Genomic DNA, 22761 nt, shown 5'->3' with positions numbered 1-22761 from the left:
CTCCCATAATGCCCTGGTGGTCCAGGCGATGAAGACCAACCTGACGGACCCTGACATGCACGTGCTGTTCTTCGACGTGGAGGCGGTGATCATCCAGCTGCTGACGGAGGAGGCCCAGAGACCGAACCCCACTCTGGTGTCTCCGGAGACGCTGCAGAAGACCCAGGCTGGGGCCGACAAGGGGGGGTCCTTCCTGGCCAACAAGATCTTCAAACAGGTCAGTAAATGCAAAAACGCTTCTTATTTACACTATTCACATTACAATCTTGTTCTTTTGCTGTTCTTTTAGTTCATAAAACTGTCTCCTGTCCAAACCAGGTGAAGGAGACCATGAAGGAGACCATCAAGGAGCACCTGTTGGACGAGGACGAGGAGGAGGAGGAGGAGATGAGGAGGCGGGAGGAGAAGTCCAAGTCTCTGAGTCTGCTGGAGTACAACCTGACGATGGACACCGCCAAGCTCTTCATGTCCTGCCTGCACGCCTGGGGTCTCAACGAGCAGCTGGACGGCATCTGTCTGGAGCGACTGGGCATGCTCAGACCGCACTGCCCCATCTCCTTCGGCCTGATCTCCAGAGGAGGTCACATGTCCCTCATGCTGCCCACCTTTAAGGTACCAGTCCGTGTTCCAGACACACTCTGATCAGGGCTCATCATGCTGACACAGACCTCCCAAAGCGAAAAAAAAAACAATCCTGCATACGTAATCCTCTCTGCTTCAGGCTCAAAACTTGTTTTCAAAGTTTGAGGCTAATATTTCAAAATGTCGACTGACGTATCATTTTCAAGGGAGACCTACATGGAAGCAAGAATACTTGTGTTCGAACACAGCAAATAAACCCAGCAGGGTTTGTAAAACAAAGATAGCACAAAAAAAGAAGATTGTTTTTCAAATTAAAAGACAGAGATAAAATTAATGAGGGACAATTTTGAGAGTTGACTAAATTCATTTTTCATCCTGTTTATGACTGGCTGCTGAGAAAACCCGTAATTAGCCCATACATTGGGCAGCACACACACAAACCAAACAAGCCCTGTAACATCACATGGAACCCACCGTACATACAATGAACTGTATCATCATTAACTCCATATACCCTACTAATGCCTGCCAGTTTATTCCACCTTTGACAAGCCTGGTAAGATAATGCTCTCATCTTGGCCTCATTTGTGCCTGTAGTTGTTCTCGTATCGACAGAATGTCTCTCTCTCTCTCTGTCTCTCTCTCTCTCTCTCTGTCTCTCTCTCTCACCAAATGGAGTCGGTTAAAAATAGCTCAAGGTTTTTTTTTTTTATAGTAGACTACCACATGATGAAATAAATAATTATTGTATGCCCCTATACTATATGCCACTAGGCACTCATTTCAAAACTAGTTATGAATAAAACAAATCAAAAATAGCTATTAAAGATGGGATGTTGTTGTGTTTCATACATATTCATATACTGTACATTTTTATATTCCACCACGTTCTCCCAAATTATTATTCTTTTTTATTATGACTAGTCTTGGCATTATTTTTATTCATATAGCACAAACAAAGTTACAAAGTTTCAAATGATACAATAATAGAATAATAAAATAGCAAGTACGATAAGAATAAATAAAAGAATTGGCTGCTGTGTTCTTGTCTGAATGATCACAGAGCAGCTGCAGACATGACGGTAATAACGGTATCAGTAAGCGATTGATGTTTCTGTGGGACCTTTTATGGAGTAAGTGTCATAAAGCGCTTGACCAGTCAATAAAAACAACCAACAAATAGCAGAGAGGCGATACAGAGCGCGTCAGGTCAGTCCGTAGAAAAAGGTTTTCAGATACTCCTTAAAACGTCCACACTGCAGCCGGAATGTTCGAGTATCAGTGAAGTGGGATAATGACGCAAAGGATACAGTATGTAGTGTCTGGGCTGAGCGAAACGCATGGTGTTTTACATCACGCACCAGCATTTCCAGGGTCCCCGGGTTCATTTGTCTGTTTCCCCAGGAGTCCCTGCTGCGGCAGTTGTCCCTGGCGACGGGCCTGAAGCTGACTCTGTCGGACATCGTGGGGAAGGGGACGTACGGCGTGTCGAGGGCCGTCACCACACAGCACCTCCTGTCCGTCATTTCACTGGCCAACACTCTGATGGGCATGACCAACGCCACCTTCGTCGGCGAGCACATGAAGAAAGCACCAGCCAGGTAACGAACACGCACGCTCAAAGCAAACAAGCTCTGATAAAACCCAGTGTACACTACCTGTCCACCACCAAACAGCAGACACGCACGTTAGAGACCAGTTGGAGGAGAAAGTGGGACATCTGGCAGCTAAAAAGCCAGATATTTTTGAGCTGAGTTGGATGCACCAGATGGACATAACTCCAAAGGGGTGGTAATGTTGCTCTGTGTCTGCTGGATGTGGAAGTAGGCAACATCTATAGAAAGTGATAATATATCGGAGGTGTCTGGTTTCTTCTGCCCCCAACTGGCCAAAAAAAGATTTAAGCAAACTTTGTCTCAGTCAGGACTTACCTTGCAAAACGTGAAATTATCTTCTGAGGCCCTCAATTCTTCTGGCAAAACCTTTTATGGTAGATTCTGTTAGCACCCAGGTGCCAGTAGCCAACAGTGCTATTTGCACCCGGGGCGGAGCCTGGCCAGACTGCAACCGCTTCACAACATTAACGATGTGGTAGGAAATCTTTTCGTTAGGAAAAGATCAAGGTTTGGGTTAAAAAAAAAAATAAACCAAACAACACGGACTTTGTTGCTCTTTATACTAAAGAGTCACCTGACTTCCTAAAGTCTATCTGCGGCCAATGCTCAACACCCGCAGGGGTCAATAACCCCCACTCAACACTCGCGGCCTAATCACCCGTGGAAGGCGCTCACACCGGGTGCCAATCGACACTCTGGAACTTTCTTTAGAAGTTGAGGGTTTTCCTATTTCCTTCAACACAGTCAGTTTTCTTTGAGCAGCATCTAGTGGCCATTTTAAGAACTGCAGATGAACACACTTCAGCTCTGACTTCAACACTCTAGCTGTGGGTGATCCTGATTGGTTTCAGTTAGACCTCTGGGGTGGTGCACAGTGAACCAGAACCATGCATTCAAATTCAAATATGAGTGGAGGCTTTCTCCTCAGCATCTCGCTCAACATATCTGGATTCACCAGGCAGAAAAACACACCCCTGATCCGTCATCAGTGATTCCAGCTGAAAAACAAATAACAACCCAAACAAGCTGGAACAGAGACTGAATTCAAAGCACAGAAACACAGACGCTGTCCACACACACACACACACACACACACACACACACACACAGCGATACCAGCAGCTGAAGTTCAACTGCTGTCAAGGCTGTGTGTGTGTGTGTGTGTGTGTGTGTGTGTGTGTGTGTGTGTGTGTGAAGCTGATTGCTTAGTCTGTCTGAGCTCTCATTGTGCTGTGAAAGATTTAACACAGAGGTCGAGGTCCTGCTGCTGTAACACCAACACAGCATTTCATCCTTTCATCAAGCCTGCGCCGAATAACCCTGCAGGGAGGGCGAGCGAGGAAGACTCTGAGAGGAAAACAGTGAAAGAGAGAGAGAGAGAGAGAGGAAGATGTGTAAGAAATGTGTATCAGCCTCCTCTTGTTTAATCACCTTTGTTAATTAAATTGGTTAAACATGAAATAAAAATATGTAATGACCGGCTCTGCAGTTGAGCCCCTGAGCAGGTTCAACCTTTCAGTGCTCTCAGGTTCATTTCATGCAGTACCTTAAAAGCCACTTAAACGTCTCCTAAGGTTATAGCAAAATGAGTGCCGGTTGGATAGCATTGATTAGCAGGACACATGGTGTGTAATAAGATCCTCCCCCAAAATGTTTTTGTTTTTTTGCACTGTGATATGAATGTAATGTAATAATACTGTTAAAACAGGCGGTTTTCCCCAACAATACAAAAAAATAGCCTTTTCTGCTCAAAATGAGCTTGTCTGCTCGGATTTGAAAATTGATGAACCGTAACATTAACCGTGACCTACAGCTACGTACCGACAGTCCCACACAGACACGCATACACTGGGGGAGAGCCTCTGGTAGTGGAGCTGCCAGCTCAGCTACAACGCAGGTACCCCACACAGTGGCTCTCTCAAGTCTGACAGTAGCTGCTCGTGACATAGCTCTGACCTCCAGCTCCTACGCCGCTGTCCACACTCTACTGAGCAGGGGTCAGGCAGTCTCCCCCGTGTCCCCTGAGCCCCACGTCCCACTCTGTAGCCACGAGGCCACGCCTCCTTCACACCTTTGTTCCTTTTTTTTTTTTTTTTTTTAAATATTACCTTTTCAGTTTTTTGGGTCAAGTTCACGTCAAATTTCAAGTTCTTGAGGGCAAATCGAAGTCAAGTCTCAAGTTTTGTCAAAGCGAGTCGTAAAGTCCAGTCTGGTGTCCTACAGGGTATCTGCAGTTCTTGAAAAACATTGAATTCCCTTTAAAAAAAAAAAAAAGCCATAGAAGGTATGAAAAAGGTTTACATTCAGTTCACTAAACATTGACGGTTCGAATCATCAGTCGAGAAGCATGAGTCGACTCTCACTTTGTCACCCCGGCGCAACGCAGGATTGCAGCATGGCTTTTTACAAATCAAGTCCAGAGAGGGATGAAGGAAACGGAGGGCAGCGCCGTGTGCAACGAACTCGGCTACACTACAGTGTGATTGACTCTTCGCCTGACAGCAGCCAATCAGAAGAGAAGCTCTGTGGTGGCCTAGAATGTTATAACTGAACTATGACCAGCACGCACACTTTTTACACACCTGTAAACTCAAAGTGGGATTGTTTTGACAAAGGATTGTGTGCAAAGGAGGCATTTTTTTTTTCAGTTTCAGTCAGCAGCGACAGACCTGCAGACCACTACTGCTAGCTAGCTACAGTAGCTAGTAGCATCGTCTCATAAACAAAAACTTTTTATTAATTAATAATCCATCCATTTTGTGCTGCTTATCCAGGTTCATTATATTGTTATACACTTACGGGAAGTACTGAAAAAATGTGATATAACAAGAAATAATGCGAGGCCATATTGTCCCTACTTGTTTTCCATCATACTTTACGTACATACCTTGGCCGGTATGATCATGAACAACGTATTAAATTGCATTCCATGTGGGTTTAAAAAGGTCTCACGAAGTCTTGAATTTAACCTGTTGAACGCTGCAGAAACCCTGTTACAGCCAAGTCGATTGCGTCGAAGTGTCAAGTCAATCAAGCCAAGTCCAGGTCAAGTCCCGGGTGTTCTCAAAGCCAGTCTCAAGTCCATCGAGGCAAGTCCAAATCCTGCCTGATGTCAGAGAGAATTGTCTGCCCACTTCACTCCATGTCCATCTTCAGCCTGACATTGCCTTCACTCGAGGCGATCTTTTTTTCTCATGCTGCTGTGCCATTGATAAGCTCAGTAAGAAATGATGAGAAAACTGTACGACAACTTCATCAAAACTTAATTGGCCAGAGACAGACGGAGCTGATAAACAGGAAATGGCAGCTAGAACATCAGAAACAAAGAGCACCACCGCAGAAACAAAGAACGCCTCTTCTGTGGCATGTCCAGATCAGAGAAGGTGATTGTGCAGCTACAGATGGAAGCTGAAGACTTCTTTACAAAACTCAAACAAGGATCTTCTCTCTGTCTGCCTCCACTTCGACACTCAAAACCAGCGGTGGTGAATATTTGAAAATGTTTGGGTTTTTGGCTTTTTCATGTTCCCCATCTCACATTTATGAGCGTAGAAAAGCTTCCACCCTGTGTGCTGGAGTTTGAAAAGAACTGCTCTTTGAACTCGTAGGGTTTTTAGTATTTCATCATAACAACCACAACAGCACTCCCTCCACCAACTTTGGCTGAGTGCTTGAGCTGGTCTGTGGGACAAGTCCTGGAAGTCCTCCCATTGGGACACCGACCTAAAAATAAACATGAAAAACTTTCTACGTTTCTCGTTTCCTACAACAGCGTATTAGGGCCATTGTAGGTAAGACAATTTTTTTTTTTACAGTAGCTGAGGAGGGTGGCAATATTCAGAGAAGAAACTTCCAAAATTAAAGTCGTGAATTCACAAGAAAAAACTAGGATATTCTCTGAGACTAAAGTGCTAAATGTACTAGAAAAAAAACTCCAAAAACCTCTGAGATTAAAGTCACTTTTAAAGAAAATGTCGTCAAAGGAACCACGTGCTTTACTTCGGTGTGTTTACTGGGGAAACTACGGCTCACAGTCCACTGTGTCCAAGCTTCTGCAGCTGTCATATTTCACTGGACTGACTCTAAACTTTCCATGCTACTGCGGTTTCCATGGGAACACATCTGTCCAGCCTTGCAAAATGAAGCGATGTGGTTCCTTGAGAAAAAACAGTCTTTTTTTTCTTGTGAATTTATGGTTTTTCTCCTCCTGTTAGTTCCACTTTAATCTCGGAAATTTTTTTTCTCTGAATATTAGCCCACATTTCAATCTACAGTGGCCCTAATAATCCTAATCTCAGCCTATAAAAATACATTATGTAACTCATAATGTGCGAGTCTTATGAAGCTCCTTCTTCCACAGGACATTATTAAGAGTATGTCCACAAGCAGGTGGCCTATCTGTCCTATCTTCATTTTATCTTCAATCTGGAACTGTCCTCACATATAAAGACCCATAATCTACACACGTCCACACGGCTTGATTTTCACTTTCCAGTAAATACATACACCACCTGTCTGTGTCCCACAAGTCCATGTTAATGCTGAAAAAAAGTTTTGACTCTGACTCTTTTACTTCTGAACGTCCAATCACACCTGAGGCACATTTAAACGCTCAGTGCAGAGATTTTTTTTTTTTAATTTGGTTTGAATTGAATCAACTAAAATGGATTTAGATTTTATTTAGATAGCAGCCCTAAACCCCATTTTCCAGCTTGCACACACACTACACATGCAGATACAAGAAGCAGCACTCCGATAACATCAGGAGCTGCACTGACGAGCCACAGACTGCATTCATTTAAACTGTATTTATTGATAAAGTCTTACATCAAATATAATTCACATGAACACATGGAGCCTGAGCAGTAAGATAAGGTTCTGCGGTGGTCATAATTCATAAGGCAACTGTAGTTTCTCCGATGTACAAATGATCTCTAAAATCTCTAAAATGCATGAAATGATTTCTATTCTTATTCGGTTATGGTGCAGTTTGTGCTGTAGTCACTGTCCGCTGCAGCTCAGCATGGAAACACTGTCTGTGGGAACATGAAGGGGGAGTTTTGGACAAAAGAAAAAAAGAGGTAACTTTGGAACACTTGACTGTCGACTGAACTTTAGAACGCATTCTCGCACAGAACGAGGACTGTGGGTTTTGTCTTTCACGTCTTACATTAGAGATTAGGAAGGAAGGGATCACTGTAGGGCCAGTGTGTGCAGGCAGAGCAAACTCTACTCAATGTAGATACAGTGTGGCATGTGAGTGCAGTGTTAAGATAGACGGGGAAAAAGACGGTAATGGTTGTTAAACTGGTCTTTACTGGAATTTGTTCAGCACAATTTTCTGTGTTTGTTAGGAGACTCTGTGTGTGTGTTTCTTTGTGTTTTTGTGTGCCACATTGACACAAAGGTGTGTGTGTGTGTGTGTGTGTGTGTGTGTTATAGTGAAAGGCAGTGAGAGCAGGTGTGTGAGTCGGGTGGGGTGAGGGGGCCATGCAGGTGCACATGTTCTTGTGCTCCATTGTTCTGAATGGTTCTCACTGGATGTTCTCTGTAGAATAAAAGAATTCTGTGTGTGTGTGTGTGTGTGTGTGTGTGTGTGTGTTAGCACTTCATAAAGAAAACACAACAGAATAATTCTAATTGAAATGGAGGCAGTTTGTGATGTTCAGTACATTCCAGGAGTTTTATTTTCAGTTCTCCACATATTTGCTTTTTTTTGTACTTCTACAGTACTTCAGTTTCGTTACTTACAAAAAGGGATTTTAAGGTGGATTTTCCCTTTCCCCCATTCATTTCTACAGTACTTTCTACCGGAACTTTCCAGTACATTTATTGACATTTAACACTTGCAACATTGTCAAATGATTACTTTATTATTTCGCATCTACTTTTTTAAAATTTATATTACCACGAAAGAAAACGCCCAAGCTATTTCTGTAAATCATTTTTGAGACTTGAAGAGGTCAATTTATCCAGTAACTGTCGAGCACAAACAGATTCCATCAGTGTAACGTGTACTCACCACTCTGCGGCTTTTCCCCTCTGTGTTTTGCGATCGATGTTAAGCCACCATCAGTGAAACTTCCTGTATGTATTTCAAATTAAAAGCCTACGAAAATGGGAGGCTCCTTACTAAAATGTGATTAAATATACTTAATTTATACGGGAAATCTGAGATAACGAAACATGTGACATAGCGGTAGGCTGCTAGGCTAGGTAGCTAGTTCCAACATCCACTCATATGGCCTCTAGTGCAACATGATACACAGACGTTTGGACACGTACCATTTGTACAAATGTCCTTGCACTACTTTTTTAACTGCTAATTGTAGACCTCCCTAGCAGTGATTTGTTGCCTGGCAACCGTTATCGATCACTCCATTGATTGTTGTATTGGAAGTGTTTGTGTGTCTCTGAAAGTGAGACGCCTCCAGTCTGTTCAGACTCAGGATTGTGTCCTCCACCCAAAATCCAATAGGCTGGAGCCTGAGAAGACACACACACACACACACGCGCGCGCACACTGAAATTCAAGCAGTTGGTTTCAGGAAATAGAAATAATAAAAAAAAAAGTTGTTTGTGTGAACTGCTGGTTTAATGTATGTATGTGTTTCTGCGAGTGTGTTTCTTTGTGTTTTGGTGTCTGTGTGTGTTTGCTGGCCTTCCTCTCTCGTCCCTGCTCCTTTTTAATATTTCATGCCGCCTCTTTGTGATCCTCCTCCAGGCCTCCCAGACCAGGAGGAACCCCGGAGACTCCTCGCAGGACGCTGGCCGCCCCCCCTCAGCCCTCCAACCCGGCGCTACAGGCCCAGATCAAACAAGGTAACTACAAAAGGAGGGGGCGCTCGCTTCAACTCCGCCCCCCCCCCTCCGGGGCCCTGCGGGGAGGGTCGGAGGGAGGAAGGGCGGGGGTTTGATAATGCAGCCCACCGGCAATAAAACCCACAGAGAGTTACAGGGGAAAAAAAACCCTGAAATATCACAGGAGGAAGCCGCTGCTGTTTCCTCGGTCAGCAGGTCTTTAAAGGGATGTACTGCTGTTTCTGACACGAGGGTGGAGAAACCTGCAAACTCTGGGTGCAGCTGTGCATCTGGTCTCCTCTCTCTCTCAAAATGGTTTTTATCCATGACAGGCTGACAGAGCACTCAATTAGTACATTTAGGAAAACAAAGAAACAGTTCCACATGTTAATACTGGGGGGGGGGTACACAGTTTAACCTCAGTCTGTACCTACATGGGGGTCATGGGGTTCTGTTCCTTGCTCAGTGGAAGGAGTTTTTGGGGGGAGAGGCTGATTCACGTTCACCTTGATGGCCTCAGTTTGTTCACTTTTCAAAGATTCATACTGGAAATATTGAGACTGTCCTCACAAGAAAAACAACATTGTTCAAATGTCTGAAATGTTTAAAAATGTGTAGAAAAGTAGTGCAACGTTGTTATAGTGCTGCAAAACCCTTTGGGGAGGAGCTTAGGATGGATGGATGGATGAATGAAATCTTGTTACCTTGACACTGACATCCCTTTCTCTGACCAACAGCCACCGTTGGTTTGTTTGAACAATCTTTCTCTGACCTTAACCAAGTAGTAACCAAGTAGTCATATTGGAAGACAGTGACAACCAGCCTACGCTGTCCTTTTAGTGAAGAGGACTTGTTGGAAATATTATGGTGTAAATATTTCCAGTATGAATGACAGGAAAGAGATCAGCATGGTCAGACATTTCTAGAATCAGGGCGGTATATTCTGAGGCGCCCTCCACGTGGCTACATATACATACAGGCTCTGTAGGTAACTGTCACAACAAAAGAGAGATGGGTGAAGCAAACATCCGTAGAGGCGGAAAGAAAGAAGGAAAGAAGTAGAAATGGAGAGACAGGAGAATTTGACCTAGTAAAGGTGAAAAAAAAGTCTTTCTTTGCAGAGAGAAACCTGCTCTGGTTCACTGTAGGGGACGTTTTAACCAGCCGTCACCATCTGCCTACCACACACACACACACACACACACACACACACAGCTACCTACCACACTACAACAAGCTCAATACCTACAAATACACACACCTAAAATCAAGTCTGTGCGAATACAGACACCACACACACACACACACACACACACACACACACACATACAAGTGCCATGGGTGGCACCCTCTGGTTTTGGGGGGGGGGGGTTTAGTGTTATTGTCACGCCTTAATGGAGGCCAAGCGTGACAAGCGTGTGGACTTATTCACGCCACACACCTATTCACCACCATTCAGGGGGAACGCTCGGCCGTGACCTCTGCTCAGCCAGCTACTCCAACCTGGCGTGTGCGCGCGTTTGTTTGTTCTCGTGTGTGTGTGTGTGTGTGTGTGTGTGTGTGTCAGAGGCTTTGTGCAGGAGAGTGCTGTTAACCCCACTCACAGTGTCTTTTCACATGGAAATAAATGAGGAGGCCCCTGTAAGATATTGCAGCATTTACAGTGAGATGAACAGGGATAGAGCAGGGTGTCTGCTCACAATTTAACACACCTATTTTACGATCATGTCCACAGTAATGCAGAAAAAGGTTTATGTGTCTCTGTTTCTTTGCCCACATGCTGCCAGCAATTTCCACCAGTAAATACCGTTTTTCAAAGACGCCTTCAGGAAAGTGTAATGCACACTTTTTCACCATTTTCTGATGTTTCACAGACCACATGATTAATCGAGAAAATAATCTGCAGGTTAATGGATGACCAAATAATATCTTTAGTTGCAGCCCAACTTCCAGCTGTTTCTGTCTTCTCCTATTTAGTGTTTCAGCACACCTGGTTATACAGTACAAATGTTGTATGTCGTTAACATACCTTTCTTTTGCTGTTGATGACTGCACCAGTCTACTATAGCGATTTGTTCCATTTGTATTAACGCAAACAGTCTAGGAATGACTATTAGCCTAGGATAACAGGATCCTTGTTATCCAATCACAATTTTATAGTGGCACGGCCTTTATGACTTCTTTTCTTCACAAGAACACAAAATATGTCAGTAAAAGCTGGATTATGTAATTGGCTTCACTGAAACACTAAATCAAAACTCTCAGTGAGTCTGAGAAGATAGAATCGAGCGTTAACCTGCTGGGACCAACAGGGGGAAGAGGCCATGTTTGTCAGATTTAATTTTTTTCATCCAACCATGATGGTGCTAATTGTATAGTACATTCATGTCATGTGGGCGACTTCTTAATACCATTCAGGTCAACATCCGAGTTGTAATTGCAGCTGGGGAACTCATTTCAAGGTAATTAAAGACTTTTAATGGGCATGGTAAAACATATGGTGCTATACTAACCATGCCATGTTGTGGCAAAAAGCCATTTTGTTGTTGTTGTTGTTTCCAATGTTCATTAAAGTAAACTACATTGGCATTTCAGTGTGCATAATAACATTTATCTGCATTAGTGTGAACATGATCTGAATTTTGAGGCCTCAAGAAGTACATTTTTACATTTTAAAGTACCACTAACTGATTCCTCACGTTAAGATATGAATATTAAAGTATCATCTGCATATTGGCTTGTTGTATGGTGTTACTACCAGCATCCACGCATTCTTTCCATTGGTTTAGCAGCTAATCTAGCTAATCTCTGGATTAAAGTGATCTCACTTCATTAGTGGTACTGACGCCCAAGGATTGTCTTTAAAAACTTGTCACCATTGTACAAAACTTTCTCCAAAGCCAAACTTTTGTGAGTCAAAACATGCTCATGTGACCATTCTTCTTGGTGAAGCAGTTTCCCCCACATCGACAGAGAGCGGCGGACCAATCACACAGCACTGCTGCTAAAACTGAAGTATGTGAAGTAATACAGACATTTAAGATATTACTCTAATTCTTTGAAAAAGCCAGCTTGGCCTCCTGCAATAATCAAGGTGGTAAAATGAGCTTAAAAAGATCTGCACACCTAAAGCTAACTCAACATTCACTGTTTTAAAAAGTTTAGTAAGTCTCTCTTAAAACGTTAACAATTATTAATAAGATAATGTATTTCTTTACAGTTTACCATGTTGTACATATTCTAATGATTCATTTTAGGTGTACTGCTGTCTTTATTCCAGGGTTAAAAGCTTGAATCTGGCTTCAATCTGGACCTGGGACTAAACTCAGCATGTGGGCCCAGGTCCAGGCAAAATCTATAAAGTTTAGCAAGGAATCGTTTATGGAGGAAAAGCATTAGATGGGAAAGAAGGGAAAGAATTAGCGTCCTCTACATACACGTTCGTGGTTTTGGACATTTTTGGGTATACTAGTGATTTTTGAAGCTCCCTAAGTTTGTCATGGTTTAATATTGAATTGCAATAGTTAAAGTAGAACTAAAGAGAATCTTGAAATTACTTTTTATATACTGCACCTAGAGTAACATGATTACATTATATTCCTTAATTTTACCACTTCTCAGGCACTGAATTCAAATTAGAAATGAGTATCATCCGCATATAGGATTATTTTATAATGTTACCACCATCATCCATGCCTTTTTTAGAGGGTGCCATACTGCAAAGCTGAGCCATTGGCACAGTACCTAAAGTGGATTATACATAATATAAGATGATGAAATTATATTTAACCTCCTCATTCAGCAGATTTTCATTTGAAATTTTAGCTTTTTTCCGCACCAATGCTGGCAAACTGCTGCTGCTCAGACATATTCTCTGTCTATCTTCATAATTTCTTTCTGACCTCTTCTATTTCTCTCCTTTCCTTTCTTTCTGACCCTCTTTCCATCTTCACTCATTCACTGCATGGCTTCAGCCTGCTGCCTGTTCTCTAGATAAACCCGTTCCACAAACAAGCTCTCTCTCTCTCTCTCTCTCTCTCTCTCTCTCTCTCTCTCTCTCTTTTGTATTGGTGCACATCTCTCTTTCACTATTTGTCTCTTCTTTTCTTTCTGCCTTCCTTTCTTTACCACCAACTGATGTAATGTTGATGTAACTGTTTTCTCTGTCTGTGCTACATGTTCTGTGGTAGTTGGACTGTTTTATTGACATTTTTAAAAATGGTACCTGTTGCATTTTCCTGCTTAGCTGGTTTTGTGTGAAAAGTAAGGGTCTATGACCGTATTGAAATGCAAAAAATATTAGAAATGTCATTAGTTATTGTATCTTCTATATGTTAAAGACGTAATTTTAATTTGATTTGGGAGAAAGCTGAGCTTCTTTCTTTCTTTGTCAAATACCCTTAATGGGAATTTGAAAATTAAAATGTTCAAATCTGAAACAACATACTTTATCATTTAATCTAAACAGTATAGAGGTTTCAGGATTCTGGCCCTAGCATAAAGATGCATAAGATCCATATTCTTACTACAATTTGAATCAGCACATCATATTTTTTACCTGCAGGTAAATTGTTTTTTCAGACATGTTGGTCATCTTTTTGTTAAATAAATGTTCTTTTTAAAATCGTCCCTGATGAATATGGATTAAAACAAATGCTAGTGCCACAGTCTGAAACCTTTTGTATACTGGTCTAGGATTTTTCTCTGCTTTGGTTTGTTTGGGTGCAGTTGGTCTTCATCACCAAACTAACAGATTTTTCATCCCTTTACGAAGTGCTTGCTCGGAGTGTCATCCTTGTTTCACTGGTGTTTTATTTTGACATTTTTGTGCCTTTTAATGAACTTTTTATATCTTGTATATCACTTTTCTCCATATAGGAAATCTTCCTCTCTGCTTTAGTTTACTTTCCTTTTTTATGTCTCTTTTCATTTTTTGGGGTAATTTATTAATTATTTATTTTTTTGCTGTGTGGATGTTGTGTTTCTCTTTACTTGCTATTATTGTGCAAATCATCTTATTGAAAATGTTCTTTCTCCTTAACAATTAATCTGTTTTCCTCCTTAGTATGATTTATTTGTGTTTTCTTTATGGGTGTTATCAGCAGCCATATTTGATTTGCTAGTAGATAGGGGGTTTGGCACTGTCCAGATGATGTTTACCTTGATGAAGACAAAACTAGTTTGTAGATGACATATTTAAAATGTCATAATTGTCTGTGGATCAGGTTATGAGCTGGACAGAGCAGGAGAAAGTCCAAATCAATGGTTTACTAAGTGGATTGAACCACATTGGCATAGCAGAGTCTCTGAATCCTCAGTATGGATTTAATCATTTGTATCAAAAACATTATGTCCTACATTGTTAAAAACAACATGATAATACAGTATGTATTGAAATAAGATTATTTTCTTTATGGGAAATCTTGCTAATGCTTGCAGCTATTATATATGGTTAGTAGCATCTGTTTACTGTTTTATATATGTTCACAAACTAGCACTTCGTATTAAATAGAAAGTAGCAGGTGTAGTTTTAACTTTTAAAATTATTAACACGATTAAAATATTCTTAATCTGTTTTGTATAGAGTTTAACTGTAAAAATGGAAGCTGCAAGTACTGTCCAAGAAAGCTAACTATAGGTGGCTAAAGCCAATAATATTGGGCTCATCATCAATCTCAATTTACACAATTACTCATAGGTTGTTTGAACAGTAATAACTGACATATATTGCATTTATTTTGCCATAGCTTTTTATTCATTTCCACAAAGGCAATTAAAATGTACCCATGTTTTACGCACTCATTTTCGAGCACAGCTTATCGGGTTTAATAAACGCAACATGACTATTTGTGTAAAGCAAATTTTATATGCATTATTTTTTTAACTTCTGACTTCTTTTCATGTGATGTCTTCCTTTTTTCTTTTTGTATGTATTTGTTTTCTGTTCTGTGCTGTACATTTTCTTCTTCTCTGCTGCCTGACTGCTTATCTCCTCTCTCCGTTTGCTATTGTATATATTTATATCTACCTAACCTGTTCTTTCCTTCTTGACTATTTCTCTCCTTTTCTTCCTTTACAAGCTGCTGTAGCTGCCGCAGCCAACACCAGCACTGTTACTACTACTACTACCACTGCTGGGGCTCCGGGGGCCCCTGGGGGCTTTCCTCAGAGGCCCCCTGGCTCCCCCAGTCTTGGCCCTGCTTCTCATAACATCCCCTCAGTCAATGAAGGTATAGAGTGAACTGACGGGCACTGCTTAGGGAAAGTCTCGCAGCCATACTTTTTTTCTTTTTTCTTCTTTGAGTTAGTTATATTTGTCTTTGGAGATCTTTTGCTTTCTAGATCTTCTTTCCTTCCTTCCTTCAGTCTTTTCCTTTGTTCCTTCTCTCCTTCCCACCTGTATTTTTTATTTTCACTTTCCATTCCTTTTTTTCCTTCGTACGCCATCACAGTTCTTCATCTCCCCACTTTTTCCCCTGTTTCTCTCCTTCTTGGGGCTCGTCACCTCATTTCTCTGTTCTTGCATCAGTCTTGTCTTTTCCTGCAGCCAATGTTAGGTTTTCAGTTTCCAGTTTTTTGCAGTGTCTGTCCACGTTTTGGTCTACAGCGCTGTCTGTTTATCTGTCTGTCTGTCGTAGCTGAGTTCGGTCCACTTTCAATACAGTCAGTTCTAGAAATTGATAGTTTTGGGTCTCCAAATTTGAATGCTGCAAAACAATTGGCAGAGGGACTGGTCAAGTGTTTTTAATATAAAATCTATATGACTTGGTCATGGGAAATTAAACCAGTCCCGCAATATTTGCAAGAGCTTAATTTGCATAATCCTGATGAATTTCTAAAATATAGAAACACAAAGAAATTATTCATTAGATAATCCAAAACAAAACCAGTAGTACAAGCACAAGTAAAAAAACATCAATCCTCAATCTCGACCTATTGTTCCCAGATCATCTTCACAATTTTTTACTTGGCCTTGCAATTAGCAGTTTTGCGGAAAGGCAATTTGTATATTTTTAGCCAAACTACAAATAACAATAATTTCTGACCACAGTAATCATAACAAATAATCCACAAGAGGCTGTTGGAGCAATCGTTTCCTAGTGCAGCAAAATTTGGTGAGATAAACAGCATTGTCATCAGCAAACAAGTGGACTTTACTAATGTTTGGAACTGATACATTTGAGAGTGCATTGAACACAGACCTTATGCTGTGGTCTTTTGTCTTTTTTTCAGTTGTAGGCAGTATTGTGCAGTCCTGCCCTGTTTTTTTCTTTCCCTAAGTCCACCTGTCTGTCTGAATGTCCATGTGTCCTGACGTTTCAGTGTCTCTATGCTCACTGTTTGCATGCTTGCTATTTCCACCTGATGGAATCGGGGGGGTGTCACTGGGGGAAAAAAAGACAAGCCAACAAAAATAATTCAAATGGACCAAATTAAAAAACAAATTCTAATTTGTGCTTAGCAATGACTGAAATTTCCCCTTATTTGACATTAAGCCGTCCCTCTGTTTTCACTTCCAGCGCATCCATCTGACACTGTACTCATTTTTAAGAGGGATACATTGTAAAAGTTCTGTTTTGAAGTTAAAAACAGAAGACTAAATGGTTTTATTGTAAATTTACTAAAGTGTTATGACTTATATGTTTGCTTTTACTATGGAGGCTTGTTGCTCCATTCAGCCATACAATGAATGTGCTCTCAAATGATTTAATCTGTTTCACAATTGTGGTTTCTACAAGGAAATCAAGTGCCTTTCAAAGCTTGTAACCTTTAGTTTCCAATTTTCAGAGACTAATACAGCTGGTCAGGATTATGGTTAGGATTATTTTTATTTTGTTTTATACCGGAAAACAGCAAGCAAGCACACAGAGGCTCATTCCTTCCCAGTACGTTTAGGAATATTTAGAACTAAAATTACCTCTAGTTTTTGTAGGGGTAAAGGGCAACTGTAGCCAATATGTTTTTATATTATGTTTTTTTCCCCAAAAAACTGCCCTGCAGAAACCATTATTATTATTATTATCAGTATCAGTAGTATATACTATCAGAAATAGTTGTCAGCAGCAGGGGTTTGTGTAATACATATTGTTAGCATTAGTAGATAGTAGCAATAGCAGCTGTAGTAGTAGTAGTAGTAGTAGCAGCAATGGCTGTACCAGCAGCAGTAAAAGAAAAGAAAGCCATCATGTTTTCTGCTCCAGTTACGGGAATAGTCTGCAGAAGGAATTTAGATGTAGAAAAACAAAAAAAAGACATAGAAACATAGAAATTCTATGGAAATTGAAATTATATGACTGCATTGTTAATTGGAAGGTAATAGTTTTGAATTAGATTTTAGAAACTCATACAAACGACTAATCTAATGACATTTTTTACCCTTTGAGGTTTCTGCAAGACAGTGATGCAAATGTTGCAACTAGGGGTTGACTGATTGTTCTTTCCCAATACTGAGACAATTTGGTTATTATGCTATAAGACAGACGTCAAATATTTGACAAACTATTTCATATTTTATTTTTGTGAGATTCATCCCAATAAATCTGTCAACCTCTACATAGAATATTCCTGAATGCATTATGTTTGTAATATACTGGTTTTAGTTTTCCCTGTATGTTTCAATGGCAGAGGTAAGTTTACACGGTGCCCTTTGTCAAAGAAATTTGTATGGAATTTCTTTCCTGCATAAAAGCCATTCAGTGTCCATTCAAGTGCATTTCAAATATATGCATCTTCTCTGGAAACCATATATTGAACCAATATATGTGAATGAGGTGCTTGGTTTATGTTGAGTATCAGCGAATTAACATTTCAGTCCATCTTTTGTCACAGATATGTAAAAGCTGGTGTATATTTCTCTGTTTGTTCGGTGTAAAATATAAATCTATGCCATTATTTTGGCTCAGACTGATACTCTGCCCTATTAAAGCGATACCAAGACATTTTGAATGTTAGTTTTCTTCATCAGTCACTCAGGATAATGCAACTGAGAGGAAGAGTTATTTACTTGTGGCACCTATGTCATTTGTTCTGAAAATTCGCGAGGTTTTTCAAGTAAATGTTTACAAGTAAAATCCTCCACAGATTGTAGTGTTGCTGAATGAAATTAAACAAACTTCAGTTCATCATGCCAAGGTATCGTTGTGAGGCTTTTGTCGATCCACCTGGCAGTGCTGTATATCTGTTGTTTACCCGTTAAATGCCATCAAACATACACAGGCCCTGGTTAGCAGAAATACGAACTTTGCTCTAACCAAGACTGCAAATAATAGCCAAAAATATATCCCATCCTGTGTTAGTGTGACTTTTATATGAGTACAAAGTCTGTGTGTATGTGTGCAAGGATATGAGAACCCCACTGCTGTCATATGGAAACATTACTTTAAAAAACTAACAATTAGTGACTTAAACACTGTTAAAGGAATAGTTTAACATTTTGGCCAATGCGCTTATTTGCTGTCTTTCCAAGTGTGACTTGGGAACATCAATATCAATTTCCTGTCTGCAGTGTGTCGTGAGACTTTTAACAAAGACGTAAGGCGACACAAAGGGTTTGATCTGTCGGCTTTTGTCAGCACACATTTTGTTTACTTTTCCACCATGATTGGGATATGACACACTTTGGATCGTTAGCAAGATGTCTTCGTAATTGCTGACCAGAATTCCACTGAAATTGGCTGTGGATATTTTTGGTCCCCAGTGGATTAATCGTAATTATTTTGGTGAGCCTCGACCTTTCCTCTAGCGCCACCGTCGGAACAAAATTTCCACTCGCAAAAATAAATTAGAAAAACGGTACTGGTCAGACATTTTCAAATTGTCTTGTATAACATGAAGCAAAAAAAAGTGTTTCTGTGTGACAGCAGTGAGGTTTGTGTATGAGCATGTGAGTGGCTTTGAAATATAGAATTATCCACTGGCCCTCCCCGTCGTCTTTTCTGACTATGTGTATGTTTGTGTGTGTGTGTGTGTGTGCAGGTTGGAGCCAGCTGGCGGCCATGCACTGCGTGATGCTCCCTGACCTCCTCGGCCTGGACAAGTTCAGACCTCCTCTGCTGGAGATGTTGGCGAGGAGATGGCAGGACCGCTGTCTGGAGGTAACACACACACACACACACACACACACACACACACACACACACTGTATGCACAGGTCCAAGCTGAGCCTTCCAGGCCAACCCTGTGTCCTAAAAGTAATCTTTATATACTCCGAATGACCATTTTGATAGAAATGTAATGTCTCCCGAATTACCGCTTTTTAGTAACAGGATGAGGAAATATTTTAACGAATGTGTCTGCAATAACTTCTCTAACCTGTTTGCGGTTTTAGGTGCGGGAAGCAGCACAAGCTCTCTTATTGGCTGAGTTAAGAAGGATTGGCCAATCGGGACGAAAAGACACCATCGACCTGTGGGCTCCCTACCTGCCTCAGTATGTGGACACTGTCAGCTCTCGTAAGTACTTTTGTGGCTCCAGAGAAATTGCCTCAAGTGATGTCACTATTTTTCTTTGTCACTATTTGATGTTTACTATTTTCACAAGTTTGAAAATAAAAAAAACATCTGGGGGTGTGCAGTTATAAAGGAGTAAGCTTAGACCTCTGTAGCATGCTCCTCATCTCTGCTTGAGGCTCGCAACTTGAGGCTGCCTGTTGGCAGTCGACTCAAGTTGAATTGTGGGTAATGTAGGTGTTAGGTTTTGACAAGGAAGAAGAAACAGCTGTCCATTGTATGCCCGACAATGTTAAAGAGCTGCGATGCTAATTTGGTGGAGTACTCTTTTAACATGTTCCACGTGACCCCCAGTTGTTGATAACATGCTCACTTAACGCGCTGTTAAAGAGCATGTTAGCATGCTAGCATTAGCAATCAGCTGAAAGCACAGCTGAGCCGAAGTACAAGTCCTAACCTGATAATCAGACCAAATGTCCGTTTCGTTTCTGACCTTCCTGCGGGTTTTTCAGACTAATTAAACACGTTAGCTTAACGAATTTCATGTCTCTCAAATACCTAATCCCACCTGCTAAGCTGTGATTGGTCAATTGTTTCTTTAAGCGGGAGAAACGGCTGTTAATGAGCGCAACACAAGACCGACTTGAACAAACGGGAGGTATTTATCTCTCTATCCCCCCTCTCTCTATCATTTGTCCACCTCTTTCTTTCCTTCACTATCTTGTTTCTCTCTGTCTTCTGTATACTCCCTGCTCTCTCTCTCTCTCTCTGTCTATAGTTAGACCTGCTGATGGGAAGAAAGGTGAATCTCCACCGTCTTTTACTATAAACAGCCTTCTAAAATGCTGTGTGTGTGTGTAGAGGAGTCGCCCTGTGGTTGCTGAGGATGCTGGGGGTTTCTCAGGGGAACAGTTGCTATGGAAACGGGCACCGGTCAGTGTTGTGTTACCACAGCAGTACCGCAGGCGGGGTAGGTGGGTGGGGGGAAGCAATGGGCCGGTGACCTCAGGGGACGAGGGAGGATGGAGGGGGGAGGGGACAGAGAGAGAGAGAGAGAGAGAGAGAGAGAGCGAGGTTAAAGGGTCATTGAATTTGATCTGTGTGCTGCACAGCAGGACTGGGACAGACAGTAAGATGACTCCTGCTGGTCCTGGAAATCTTGGAATATCATGGGAAAGTCGGGAATGTGTCGAATCCTCTGGAGACATCTTTCGAACCTGACGCTGTTCTTGGCTATGTCTGTTGTTAAAATGCCAGATGTGTCATTTCCACACATTTTAAGCTTCAAGCTCAATCCAGCCTTCTTCCTTCTGTAAAACAGGGTGTGTCAACCTTTTTTGCTCTGTGACCTCTCGGACCCCAAATACTCCTGACCCCCCCCCCCCCCCCCCCGCCATCACATAAAAACTGCATGTCTACTACTACCCTGAAGCTAACCAGCACTAACAGCGGTGACATTGCTCTGAGCTTTGGATGTAAAGGCTAAGTCGGTTTGAAGTTCTGCTTCACAACAAGGCTCCATTGAATCTATTAAGAGGAGGGGGACTATTTTCCCAATATTCACTGTTCAAATCAGGTCTCCCTACTATTAAGACTGCTGATGAACATCTTTTTATTCATTTCATTTTAGTTTGTTCTCTTAACTGGGAATTCCTTTCAGAAGTCAGGCCGTTAGCGCTGCGCAAGGTCTACTCAAGCATCCAACCTTTGAATCCACACCGACTCTGACCTCCAGTAGGGCTTCATTGTTCTCAGAAGCCGCTGTCCTGTCAGCAGTGCAGCAACCGAGGAGCTGAGAGGACGGCGGCAGAACAAATTGTCTTCACCGGGCTGAGTAGCATCAATAATTTACTTAAAAAAATTATGCTTGCAAGTAGGCTCCGGGCCTTGATCAGTCATTAGAGATATACAGAAGTTAATAAGTTCACACAATAAAAAAAAACAGCGGGGGTTGCATCTTAACACGCGTCGGTAGAGTCGGTAAAATGAAAGAGTGCATTTCTAACAGCTCTCTGCGGCTGTCCTTGCTTCTGCTGTTCCTCCCTGGAACATTTTACAACTGAATCCACCGACCAAGTAGTGCAGAATGTGTCCACACACCTTGTTGTCTTGACCTGTTTTCGTTGAGGAATAGCCCCGCTGACGGTGCTCCTCTGACTCGTACATTACATTTCCTGTAGCTGCTTCACAGTGAAATGCTCCTGCTGGTGCGCTTTAAATGTTAAGTAGCAGGCAGCAACAAATGTTCAGATTGTCTCACAGACGTGGTTTAATACTCTGTATAACACCTCTCACACACTCACTCTGTTGTCCTCCACATAGGATGATAAGTCTAACATAAGTGGAGTGATTGGACCGCCCCGCCCCCCCCCCCCCCCCCCCCCCCCCCCACCCCACCCTTCTCTGCAGCAGCCGAGTGGTTGGTGTTTGAAGGAAGACACCTGAATTTATCCATTAGCTTTTAGTGCCAAGGAAATGTCACAGAGTCTGTGTTGGAGTCCCACTGTCACAGCATGGGGCTGCAACACACACACACACACACACACACACACACACACACACACACACACAAAGCAGTGGTCATGACCTTTCAGCTCTCCTGGAAGTGTTTAACACAAAGAAAACAGGGCGAGCTGGAGTTGTTCACCTGCACTCGGAGGGAGAGAGAGAGATAGAAAGAAACTGTCCACAGCGTCTCCATCGTCACTGCTGTGTGTCTAGTCAGCTGCTTTTCACTTGAAACATTCTAATCAGCCGTCTTTCTCAGAGTGAGATGAGATGGATTAAGGGCATGTTAGGCCCAGCTTAGCATGAAGACTAGCTGGCCTAGCTCTGTCCAAAGTTTAAAAAAAAGAAAAATCAACCACCAACACCTCTAAAGCTCGCAAATGAACACCAAACCATTTCTTGGCGAACAACAGGCGGGAGCAGTGACCATAATTCGGAAACCAGACATTCCGACAGACAGTCAAACACAAATGGGAAGCGTTAATATTTTTGGGTGGAAGACTTCCGTAGCTGCAGGGGGAGTAAAGGGAGCAGTGGAAGCCCAGGAGAGAGCCTGCGAGGCTGGGCAGGGAGAGAGAGAGAGAGAGAGAGAGAGTCAACCTAGAGGGGGCTGGATGGATAAAGAGGGGCTCTACACACACATCACACTCTCATATTCACACACACTTGATTGACCAAAGTCCCCCTGCATTGTTCACCCTCACACACGTATGAGCACACACAGTTTTAAGGGTCAAACTGTGTGTGTGTGTGTGAAGCAGCTGTTTCTTTGATCACTGAACAGCAGTTGCCACTTCCTCTCTCTC

The 22761-nt window shown here is 41.9% G+C and overlaps 1 protein-coding gene across 1 annotated transcript in view; it reads left to right on the top strand.

Moving 5' to 3' along the window:
• Positions 1-22761, top strand: part of LOC139301144 (WD repeat-containing protein 7) — a 99774-nt gene that overhangs the window by 27078 nt on the left and 49935 nt on the right. The window contains exons 15-20 of the mRNA XM_070924457.1: positions 1-217; positions 319-618; positions 1987-2183; positions 8923-9020; positions 18975-19093; positions 19327-19450. The exon at positions 1-217 is cut by the window's left edge and continues 17 nt beyond it. Of these exons, the coding sequence (XP_070780558.1) occupies positions 1-217; positions 319-618; positions 1987-2183; positions 8923-9020; positions 18975-19093; positions 19327-19450 (1055 nt within the window). The remainder of the gene's footprint in view (positions 218-318; positions 619-1986; positions 2184-8922; positions 9021-18974; positions 19094-19326; positions 19451-22761) is intronic.

Source organism: Enoplosus armatus, chromosome 18 (assembly GCF_043641665.1).
Source record: "Enoplosus armatus isolate fEnoArm2 chromosome 18, fEnoArm2.hap1, whole genome shotgun sequence".
NCBI classification, from domain to species: Eukaryota; Metazoa; Chordata; class Actinopteri; order Centrarchiformes; family Enoplosidae; genus Enoplosus; species Enoplosus armatus.
The sequence above is the reverse complement of the archived record's forward strand: the minus strand, read 5'-3'. Positions and strand labels throughout refer to the sequence as shown.